This window comes from Chenopodium album, chromosome 19, assembly GCF_948465745.1.
Source record: "Chenopodium album chromosome 19, dcCheAlbu1.1, whole genome shotgun sequence".
NCBI lineage: Eukaryota > Viridiplantae > Streptophyta > Magnoliopsida > Caryophyllales > Amaranthaceae > Chenopodium > Chenopodium album.
Window position 1 is genome coordinate 43,547,140 of NC_137852.1, and position 11,563 is coordinate 43,558,702.

Consider the following 11,563-nt stretch of genomic DNA (forward strand, 5'->3'; position numbering starts at 1 on the left):
TTACTTGCTCACATTTCACTCATCTTTCGTTTATTAGCTCAAACTATTTCCTATATATCTCTCTCTCTTTCTTCTGTCCTAAATCCTAATCCTTCTTGTCCTTGTTCCATTCTTAAAAAAGGCTTTTAAAACTATAGGTTGTATTTATTTGCTCCCAACATCTATCTTTATTTTGCTCTCCCTTGAGCCCTCTCTCTCTCTCTCTCTCGCTCTCTTTCCCAACTATCTCTATTTAGCGCTCTAGCTTTACTCGATCTTTCGACCTCCTCTATCTCTCTTGGCCCTCGTTATCTCTCTATCTCACTCCCTTTTTCCCAACTCCTCTTTCTTATTCTCTCTTTCTCCTAAATCCTCTTTCCCATCTCTTGGCTCCTCTCTCCCATCGCTTGGCTCTTCTCTCCTAGCCCTTCTCTGTCTATCCCCTAACATGTTTTTAATTTACTCTTAGCTCATGTCCTGCCTTTTCTCTTTCTATTTTATTTTACCTTTTCTCTCTTTCATAGCACGCTTCTCTTTTAGCCCATCTCCCCTCTCCCCTTCTCGTGACCTTGCCTTCTCTCTCTTTAGCACCATCATATCTCAACCCCCTCTATCTTTCTTTCTCTTTTGACATTGTCATTCGGTCTATCTGTCTATTCTTTCTAGTGGCCTCTTTTTCTTTCCCAACCCTTTTTTCTCTCTTTTCCATCACTTTTCATTCTTGGCTCCCTCTCTTTTTTTCTCTCTACCCCTCTCTTCCTTTCCCATCCCCCCCCCCCCCGCTCTTTTTTTTTTCCTCTCCATCTCCTCCTAATTCTTCCTCTCTCTTTCTCTCCTCTCTCGAGTCTCTTCCACTACTTCTCCCCCTTCCTATTTGTTACCTTTTATCTTTCTAAAGTGATCTATAACTATGATTGTATTAACATTAAAAAAAACATTTAGTCATGAATCTAACATGATTTTTTATCAGAATGTTGAAAAATTTAAGCCTTGTTATGTTGGCCTTATTTTCACTTATTTCAGGAAAAATAAGTTCATATAATGGTTAATAAGTTTAGATAGGATAAATTCAGAAAAAATAAGTTTAAATTAGTTGTGATAAGAGCTTATCAGGGTTACCCAAGTTCAATTTATTACTAAAATAAGTTCTAATAAGGGTTAATAAGTTCAGATTAAATCAGGTAACTTCATATAAGTTAAAAATCAAGTGAATAAAACGCACTCTTATTCTAAAGGTGTTAATAAATTAGATGCCTCAATTGTCACGAAATCACGCTGTTTAATTAATAACATTTACTAATTATTTAAAAAAAGCGTGTCCAAATATAGTTGTCAAAATCTAGTCCCCCTATTTTGCTATTTCTTTTCTTTTTCCCTCCCTTTAGCTTTCTCGTTATTTCACTCGTCTTTTGTAATTTTGACTACTTTAAAATGTAGTGCCATCTTCTCCTTAATGACACTCTAATAAGTATTCTTAATAAGTGCTCTCTCTCTCTCCCTCCCTCCCTCCCTCTCCCTCCACCACCCCCCCCCTTTTTCAATGGGTTATTTTTGGGTGTGTTCACCTCTATCCTCTCATCTACAATTTTGTGTTCTCAATTTTGAGTATCTATTACTCCTACCTTGAATTTTGTTTAAGTTTTCATTTCCTTGTACTACTTGTTACGGAGAAAAAGTAACAATTTTGCAACTAAATGCTTTCATCAAACACCAATCAGTTTATAATTGCCCCAAGAAAAAGTGAACAAATATCGACATAACTTGTAAGAACTCTTAAGCATCAATAAGAAGCCGAGGGTAGTACAATGACCCTTGATTATCATACTCTTGTACATAATGTTCTTAGCCCACATTGAGATTCATCCAACAAAACAATGAATAAATTTAAAAAAATTGAAGTTACATGGTTTGTATGGTTATTTAACTTGTTTGTTGGTTAGTTATATTTATGCTATTTGGCTAATCCATCTGTTGCTATATAGAAAAATGTGTTCACACATAACGAAATTGAAAATGTACATTCATACAAATGGAAAAACATAGCCACTAATTACGATTAATGTTAAATTCTTAGAATATCCATTTGAGTAACATCAAATGCAAGAAACTATTCAAGGACATTTTAAAGCTATCTTAAGCTAAAACACTATAATGAATTGCCTACTTATCTTCACAAAAAAAAAAAAAAAAAAAAAAAAAAAAAAATTTAAAAAACAGTGGCAAAAATTATCCAGTACTCATAATTTATTAATAAAAGTTTAACACCCAACAAAACCAATCAATTGTTTCCACCAGCAGATACTCGGTCTAGACCTCGACTTTCTTTTGATGAGTTGAAAAATGCAAACATAACACATTGATTATTAATCCTTTCATTGGAAGGGGAGCAGGAATGAGACACGGTCACAAAGTTCTCTAATACTCTATTGAATGATGTGTATTACTTTGATTTGAGCTGCTTCATGAACTATATCAAATTCCTTTCCCCTAAATCTTCGTAAAGTAGACTCACAGCCTTTTTCATGACCAACCTTCACCTGCATTGAACTTGGGTAGCTACTATCTTCTTGACCTCTTCCGAAGTCCCATCATATAACAAAAGCAAAAATAGTATAAGTAAAAATATCAATAATGCTGAAAAAACTCAATTCTGCAGTGATTGATTCAGCTTCCTATTCCTCCATCAAAATTATTGAGACATTAAATTAAATATCATAATTTTATAGTAAGGTATATTCTAAAAATACACCCATGATAGTTTATAAGAAATCATATGCCACTCATCTCCTACTTAGTTGCCCTCTAAAGAAAAATACATCAATACACGAGAATGGACTCAACGATCCACGATGGAGGCTATATAATAAAAGTAAATAAATTACAATGTAATCAAACATATTGTTTAGTCCAAACTTTACCAAATTACTTAGCAAAAGAATCATGTTATCTACGGCACTAAAAATACCAATCTTTTGAGCTATCTTAACAGATTTAATAATTTTCAGACAACACTATAGATTCGCTTATTATAGCTCACAAATAACAGTTTTCAGCCATAGTATAAGCATGTACAAATTCTCAATTCAAGGTAATGTTAATGTTAGCTACCGATCAATAAAGTATGAGTAATAGTTTTCCCAAATGCTCACTAATACTCGCATCAAAAGAGAGAGACTCAAATCAAAATAAACATGGATAATCAAGAAATCAAAAGTGAACCAGATTTAACTATGAGCATTTTGGATTAAATTGCACAATTAAACTCATTTTTTCCCCTCTACAGAATTCCAACAATACCTATAAATAAACAAAACCCAAATCTCAGAATTCAAATTCATCAAAATAAACATCAAAAAAAAAAAAAAAAAAACACCTGAGAAATAGACTAAACATAAATGAACCAAAAAGATATTTGCCAAAGAATAAAAGGATACTAAAAAGGGAAGGCATTGGAGATCGAAGAACTCACTCAATACTACTCTTTCGCTAGCCATTAACCTTTTCACTTCAGATCCCATTCAATCTCCCCATTTCCCCTTTTACTCTCTTCACGAACAAAGTAGAAATCATTTTTTTTTTTTTAAAAAAAAAAAAGTCAAAATGGGATTTTTACATGAGGTTAAATATCCACAATATAAATCTGTTACTCTATTCCAGATGAATTAAGAACCCTCTTTGTCTTATAATCATAAGAAAACTTTGTTTAATTTTGCAAGCTTTCTATCTTCCCGTATTTATTAAAAACATGGCAACATTATTATAGTAATTTGGGGCTCATAAAAAAACTGAAAATTTACTGAGGAGCAACAATTCTAGGATGGTAATAATGAGTGTTCTCGACTCTTCCAATAGTTGGAGCTGATATTCCAACAGACTTCATATAGAAAATAATCAATTAGAGATTGAATGATCTAAATCAAATATATAAATAAATAAAACCCTAGCTTTATGATGCATGGGAATATAATCCCCATTTTTTTACCAAACTGAATTGAAACCACCCCAAAATTCTGAAATAATTTGTCACCCTCCATTTCTGCATAGATAGAAATTAAAGCATCGTTCATAATCAAGGTATAGGAAATATAACGAAAAAAAGGAAATGAACAAAACCTTAAAAGTAGAAACAATAATAGCACCCAACCAATCTTCATGATGAAACAATGAAGGAAGAAACCGAGTTAATTATTATAGCATTCATATTATAGCCTAAATGTTCAGAAATTTGTAAGTAAGGAGGTTTCTCTCCTTGGGCCCTCAAACCACCATAAATACCGGCAGCCTTGAATCCTTTGGCAGCTGTACCTCCCCCAGAAATCTACAAAAGAAACTAAACACTGAGATTTCAAGCTTTTCTTTCTTCATTTCAGATATGGAAATAGACGCCAGAATCTGTCTTGCTATCCTTTTAACTCAATATTCAGGATCAGCATGACCTAATTAGCTAACCCCACTCCCCCAGCCCCCTTAAAAACTACAATCACAAACATGCGAATTGGTACAATGAAACACTTAAGAACTTATAAAATAGTGACACTTTTGAACAAATAATATAAATAGTAAACTGCATTCATGTACCATTCCATGTGCTGCAAATTAATTAACATTGTTCAGGATAAACAAGAAAACACAAATATAATTCGGAAATCAGTAACCTGCTGCCACGGTCCTTCAGGGATAAGTATAGGAGCTGCAGGTATATGATTCGCTGCAAGTACGTCCTTCACCGCATCAGTAGCAACTGACGACATGGAGACTATTGTCAATTCCCTCCTAGACACAGACAGTCTGCAAAACTGATTAAAGTGTGTATTGAAATAAAATGATTCAGGGTAATCCAGACACCATACAAATATCATTTTCCAAACTGAGCAACCTAATTATTAGCTTACTCTTATAATAATCTTACAATTAAGAAATTATCTAGACCTTTTTGTTGTTGAATCCTGGAAGTTTGACCGGAATGTGATGGAAACAAATCGACATTGTTGAACAAATTTGGACTTGCTGCATTTTAAGAAAATGTCCAAACTTTTAGAGTTTTTCATATTAAATTCAAAATCTATAATACTGGAAAAGTGAGGAATGCAAAAAAAAAAAAAAAAAAAACAAAAACAAAAACAAAAAAAGCAAAAACTTATAACATTCTTGAGTGTCTTAGAGCTAAACAACCCACAAATTGAGGAACTGATACAAATCAACAAGACAATAATCAACATACTAATTCATTCAATTCACTCACTAATTCACCAAACCCATTTGAATTAATAACCAAATTTGACATAATAAGGAGAAGAGAATACTTCGTATATACTTATAAGAAAACAGTAAACAATCATACAAGCACAACCAAAAAAAAATAAAAAAAACAAGCTCGAAGGAAGCTAGAAGCAAAAATTAAATTTTTAACATCTAAAACACCCCTATAAGCAATAACCAAGCTCATTGTCTATCATGTTTGACGAAAAGAATAATGTGCAGCCAATTTCTCTAATCTAAATATAAATGTACTGTATTAGGCAAAGCATCATAAGATGAGAGGAAGCACAGTAAGTAGTATATCTTAAGAAATAAACCCAAAAACAATTCATAGAACCCACTATTCATTCAGCACCATTATTCTGGAATGCCAATGATGCCTTCATCCCAAGCCTACTCAAGAACAAGGCATATAGGATGTGCAGAAGAAACACGAAGAAGCAACAATTTAGCAAGAGCTGCCAGAAAAGGAGAGTGTAATAAGCTTGATGGCTACATTATACAAAATAAAAAATTGTTTTTTTTTTCCCTCAATTTATAGTAACAAAGCTTAAATGTTCAGAAATTTGTAAGTCAATTAAATCTTTGTCTAAAGATTAATAAGGATAATTATAAAATACAGTTAAATTCATACAAGCACCAAAAAAAAAAAATCCTGCAAAAATCCATAAAAGCAAGAAGTCACTCACAAATACTTATTATGAGGTTCAGAGCTCCAAAAGCATTTGGGCAGAGTGCTTGAGAACTTCTCTGAGATTGTCTTCCTCTCGATCCTCTCCTATTTTCCCCCTGGAACTCAACAAAGCACAACGAGTGAGTGAGAACTACAGCAACTTTAGAGTTATTACAACTCAGTTGTTGTATCAAGGCTAGCTGACAGATTCGAGGGGTACATTATTGCTCATAGATCGTCAAGATTTATATAAGAAGACCTGTATAAAAACACACAAAACAAGTATGAATAGCAGAAACATTGATGTAGATATTTGCAACTGAAGTATAAGTGAGCAATCTAAATAGTCAAAGAAACAGGAAGAGACGTACACTTAAATTCATCAAGACCCCCGACCAGAGTTAGCATTTAGGTAATGCCCACCTGCGAACGCAATCATAGTAGGGTGTCCTTTTTTTTATCTATGCCTCCTAGATTAACTTTGTTATGGGAAAGGTCATAATGTTTCTCTTATCTTATGACAAACTTTAGGCAGATAAGTCTGCCTCCTTTTCAAACACTTTAAGAACATGGAACCCGTCTTATTCACAAGATTACAAGTAAGAGGAATCTTCGGAACATTAACACTTCAGAAACTTCTGTCAGTTTTGTAGCACACATTATTTATTATAGGAGTAGATAAAGTCATAAATGACAAATGACATAAACAATATTCAATTTCGGGTCATGACTACGTTGTTTGGTGATCGTGATGAGTTGTATTTTCCTAAAGTAATGACTACTCTCTGAGCTTTAATGAGTATTGGGCCATTGGCAGGCTTTTAATACATACAATCAAGAAAATAAAATAAGCAAGCAGAGATGTAAATTAATTGAAGTGCTCGAGAACAAAAAGTCTAGAAGAGTAGTATATTGTAATAATCTCATTTAATAAAAACAACAAAAGGCTCATGTAATACGAAATAAGAAGTTAATTAAGAGTGATGAATAAACTTGGGGAGATTAGTGTTCATTCATTAAATCTATTTTATAAACATTTAAACCCTTCAATACATTTAAACTAATTAACTTTAGTCACTCACACATTTGAAAATTTAACATATACATTAATCCTCATCACTTTGGCAAATTATCAAAACATCCTACTTTCATTGTAAAATTACATCTAATAACCAAGCATAATGAGAAGTTGAGAGCAATGCATTTTCATCCTTTTTAATCTAACAAATCTAGCTTTAATTTTTAATCTCCAATTGGAACTTCAAGAATCAACACCCTCAAACATCACCTATAGCATCTCATGTCTAAAAGCAAGCTCACCAGCAGATAACCACTTATTTCAATGCAATGGAAAACTGGCAGAATAAAACAATAATTACCATAATATGCTAAACATGCAAAGCTACTGCGACTGAATCAAGGCAGCAATTTGGTTCCATTGCTAAACTCCAATGATAAAAACTTACACCTCTGGTAAATGTACACGCTACAAACAGTACAAAAATCTACCTAAACCCCTTAAAATCTCAATCAAGAAATGAAAATTTATAGAACCTACTTAGTTAATCCTCTAAATTTAGCAAAAATTGATCAATGTTAGAGACATAATCAAGGATAAATCACCAATGAACGAACAGAAATTGAAATTAGTTCTTCACAAAATAAAACAAAACCCAAAAAAAAAAAAAAAAAAATTAAAACTTAAAAACAAAAAATCAAATTTTAGAGCATATACCAGCATCAATAACAGCATCCCAATCTGTAGTAATTCCATCTTTCTGAAACTGCTGCGGCAGAAAAACCTGTGAGATCGCTAGCAATACGAACAAGAGAAGGGTTGAAAATTGAACCAATAAGAACAAGAAAGAGAAAGGAAACAGATATTGTATACACAACACATCAATATTTCTATTACACTGCAGGATTGTTCTCAAATATCCAAAATAAATCCAAATATTCCTAATAAACTGCAGAAATTTACTCAAATATCCAAAATACATCCAAACCCATATTAAAATGCCGGAATCTTAGTATACATCAAAATTCTCCTGGGTCCATCTACCTCCTTGCAAAAATTAAATTTCTAACATCTAAAACACCCAAATGAATGACAAAGCTCAAGTAAAGTAGAAATTTTTACACCCATGAATATTATAACCAAAATGAGAAGAAAACTCAAAACTTATAGTTCAATGACAAAAAAGAATGCCTGAATTAAGAAGTTGCTATTTAGAAATATTGTTTAGAAATGAGCAATTTTTCTATCTTTCTATTCAACCACAACAAATTGAAAGGGAAAGAAAATACATTACAAGTTTATGAGTTTCGTCTATAGTTTAAGTGGTTGCAGTCCTGAGATAGCGGCAGTCTGATGCCGGAAACTTTGCCATCACCAGTACCCCTGCCGCCGTTCATCGCAATATGTCTCCTCTTTTTCTTGTTCGACAAAAAAAGAAAACCTGAATAAAAAGGGCGAAAATTCTTAGAATTTCATCAACACTCCTTCTTTCATGGATTACTCAGATTATTTCCGATTAAAATTTCCTCAATTCAATTACAAAATTAAATTAAAGAGAGGATATATAAAAAAATTGAATTACACATTAAAATTAAACCACAAAAACCTCAAATTTTCAAAAACCCACAAAAATTCACATTACCCCATTTCACAATCAACAAAAATAAATCAAATGTTGGGTAATTAACCATCAAATGAACAACAACAATAATTATTTATTTATTTTTTTTTACCGAAAAGCTGTGACGGAGGGAAGCTGAATATCACCCCATTATTCTGATAGTTAGACTTCCTTCTCCCAATTTTTTTCCTTTCTCTCTCCTCTATTACTTACTTCGTCGACCCAAATCAAACAATCCCCCCAGAAAAGCAAATCAATCTCGAACAATCGATCATTTATAGGGTTTGTTTTAATTTCTATTCAGATTAGTGTTTCATTTTTTTCATTTTTTGTTGATTTTATCTATGGCGAAATGGCAATGGAGGTTTAAGGAAGAAGCAAAAAATTGGATGATTGAATTACTAATTTGAGTCAGATTGCGAGCTTAATCTTCAATTCAAACTTAATCAGGTATATATCTTCAAATTTCATGCGTTCTTCATAATTTAGGGTTTTTACTTATGTTATCATACCTAATCTTGATTCGTTCTGAACTTGATGATAGTAATCTTGTTGATATTTATCTGATTATTGATTTTATTTTATCAATTCGAGTACAATGATGATTAATCGCTGAAATTTGCTTCAATTTCTAAACACAAAACATGCTTTTTTTTTCGGAATTAAGGATTTCTAGATTTGCTGATTATTAGTTGTGGTGCTTCATAATCACCATAAATCGTATCCTCTGACCTCTGAATTTTAGCAGAAATTGTTGTAGCTACCTCTGCAATTTCATCTACCTCTGGAGGAATCGAATTCACAAGAGAGGAGTGGTAATTGATCAACTAATTCAAAGAAAAAAACTAACCTCAGAAACTGCTCCAATGGTAATTTTGAGCTCATCGCCATTGTTGTTGAAGGAAACATATTTTCTCTCTCTAGCTTTCTCTCTCCTTGTTTCCATAAAAAGTCTGAGCTTCTTTCTGAGATGAGAAGAAAGAGAGCTAAAGGGAAGTCGATGATAAAATCATAAACTAAAATTTTATCTTAAAAATCTATAATTTTATTGGAAATAAAACTCTAAGATAACGTTTTTATCCTATAAAACATGTCTAAATTGTCCTCAAAAAAAAAAGAAAAAGAAAAAAATATGTCTTATATATAAAGCTTATGTGTCCATTAAATAACTAATTGTGACTTTATTGATAAACCCATTGTTGATTGCTCTGTCAACAAGGAGCCCTCTCTCTGCGTTCTCCATTGAATCGCACTCACATCGCACTTGACGTTGTCCATCGAGCCCTTCTAATACTTATATTTCCCATTGAAACAGATTCTGAGGTAAGTTGCTGTTTCTTTTTGTAATCATCATATCAATTTCACAATCTAAGATTCATCTTTGATCTAATTTAATTTTAAAAGTTTAGGGTTTGAAAATCTAAACTATTGACTCTAAATACTTAGATTATAAAAGATCATAACCCTAAATCACATATCCCTTAAATTTGTTTGATGATTGAATCAAATTTGGTTGATAATTAATGTTAGACCTCTTCTTCCTCCAGCCATGCGGCGCAAATTTGTATCGTGTTACAAGAATAGTACGTAGTTGTTCTCTAACCAATATAGACGATTGATTCTTTTAATTAGGCTCAGAAATCTCATGTATTAGAATTCGGTTATGTGTATGACATTATACAAGTACTTCGTATATCTTACTCCGTAATTCTTAACTGGCACAACCCATTCTTTCAATTAGTGCCTTAAAAAATATCCTACGTTTAATTATATTTTGATATTTTCAACTAAATGGTTGGATTATGATACGTATCCGAAGTATGTTTTTCTCAAGTGACATCTAATATGTATAATTTATACCGCTATTGAAATTTGTAAGATAGGTTAAAAAGCTATGGATGAAAGTGAACTTCCGAACTACATGGAGTTTGTAGGAGTAAATCCAGAGTATAACTTTGAATATTTTACTGAAAGTGTCGGCGAAGGGTTCTTGCTTGGCACCTTGGGCGGGAGTTTCCGCCACTTCTTCAAGGGTTTCACCCACAAGGGTAATAAAGCACAGTCAATTAGAACAAAACTTGGTGCCGGAATCAATGCAATGCGCTTTAACAGCCTACGCACAGGAGGTTTTTTGGCTTGTCTTTACTTAGCAACTGACCTTCCAGCTTATGCCTTATATCAATATCGTGGTCAAAAGACTGTTTGGACGGATAAAGCAATCTCACTCGCCGCTGGTGGAGCTATCATGTGGGCACCTCGTGGTATTCGTTCTGCCTCACTCGCTGCCCTCACGTTTGGTGGCATATATACCCTTAATCAAGGCATTAAAATTGCGCTTAAAAATGTACAGCCCACGTATAATGAGGAGAGAAACCAACGCTCGCTTCCTATCCAAGTCATGGGGAGTACATGGGATTCCTTAGCTTCAATGAATAGGTCTAAGGACTAGCCAATTAGCCATGGTGATATAAATCATTATTTGTTGCATGCTTATGAATTAGAACAGAGTATTACTACGCATATAATTAGTGTGTTACTCCGGGTCATACTTTTAGTTTTTTTTTTTTTATTTTTTTTTTATTTTATTTTATAGTGAGTATATTAAAATTTTAGTTATTTTTTTTATAGCGAGTATATTAAAATACTATTCATAAACACTTGTACAAGTACCTACTTAACACTTTAACAGTAAGAGTGTCTAATTTTTTATACCAATTTCCTTAACTTAATTTGGATAACAGACACGCTTGATTTTCAATTATCAAATGCAGTTCACCATTGTACAACACCTCATAATCTAACATTCGTATTATACCATCTACAATCTAACATTTGTAGCCAGTATCAATAACTATATACTAAAAGACACACCAGCAATGACACGTGTCAATTTCTGGTGTATCCTTAATATTTTTGTTTTTTTTTTAAAAAAAAAACAATCCTTTTATAAAACTTTTATATTTAAGGAAATTATAATATACAATAATAATTGTCATAATTAACCATATAAAAT

At 32.6% G+C, this 11,563-nt stretch overlaps 2 protein-coding genes across 9 annotated transcripts; one reads left to right on the forward strand and one right to left on the reverse strand.

Moving 5' to 3' along the window:
• Positions 1-1,991: 1,991 nt before the first annotated feature.
• LOC145593783 (arginine biosynthesis bifunctional protein ArgJ, chloroplastic-like) lies at positions 1,992-9,721 on the reverse strand. Of its 8 annotated transcripts, none has more exons than XM_081650143.1 (8): positions 9,401-9,693; positions 8,224-8,370; positions 7,647-7,698; positions 6,132-6,170; positions 5,928-6,027; positions 4,889-4,986; positions 4,635-4,775; positions 4,046-4,297 (listed from the first exon to the last, which is right to left on the reverse strand). In XM_081650143.1, the coding sequence occupies exons 4-8, from the start codon at positions 6,141-6,143 to the stop codon at positions 4,130-4,132; spliced, it is 519 nt and encodes a 172-aa protein (XP_081506269.1). In that variant the 5' UTR covers positions 6,144-6,170; positions 7,647-7,698; positions 8,224-8,370; positions 9,401-9,693; the 3' UTR covers positions 4,046-4,129. The 8 variants fall into 8 exon arrangements, with proteins under 8 accessions (XP_081506271.1, XP_081506269.1, XP_081506267.1 ...); XM_081650141.1 differs by having other exon boundaries at positions 7,647-7,724; positions 9,401-9,690; XM_081650140.1 differs by having other exon boundaries at positions 7,647-7,713; positions 9,401-9,688.
• A 723-nt stretch (positions 9,722-10,444) lies between these two features.
• Positions 10,445-10,999, forward strand: LOC145594450 (mitochondrial import inner membrane translocase subunit TIM17-1-like). Its single transcript, XM_081650757.1, has one exon. The coding sequence runs from the start codon at positions 10,445-10,447 to the stop codon at positions 10,997-10,999; it is 555 nt and encodes a 184-aa protein (XP_081506883.1).
• The last annotated feature ends 564 nt before the right edge of the window (positions 11,000-11,563 follow it).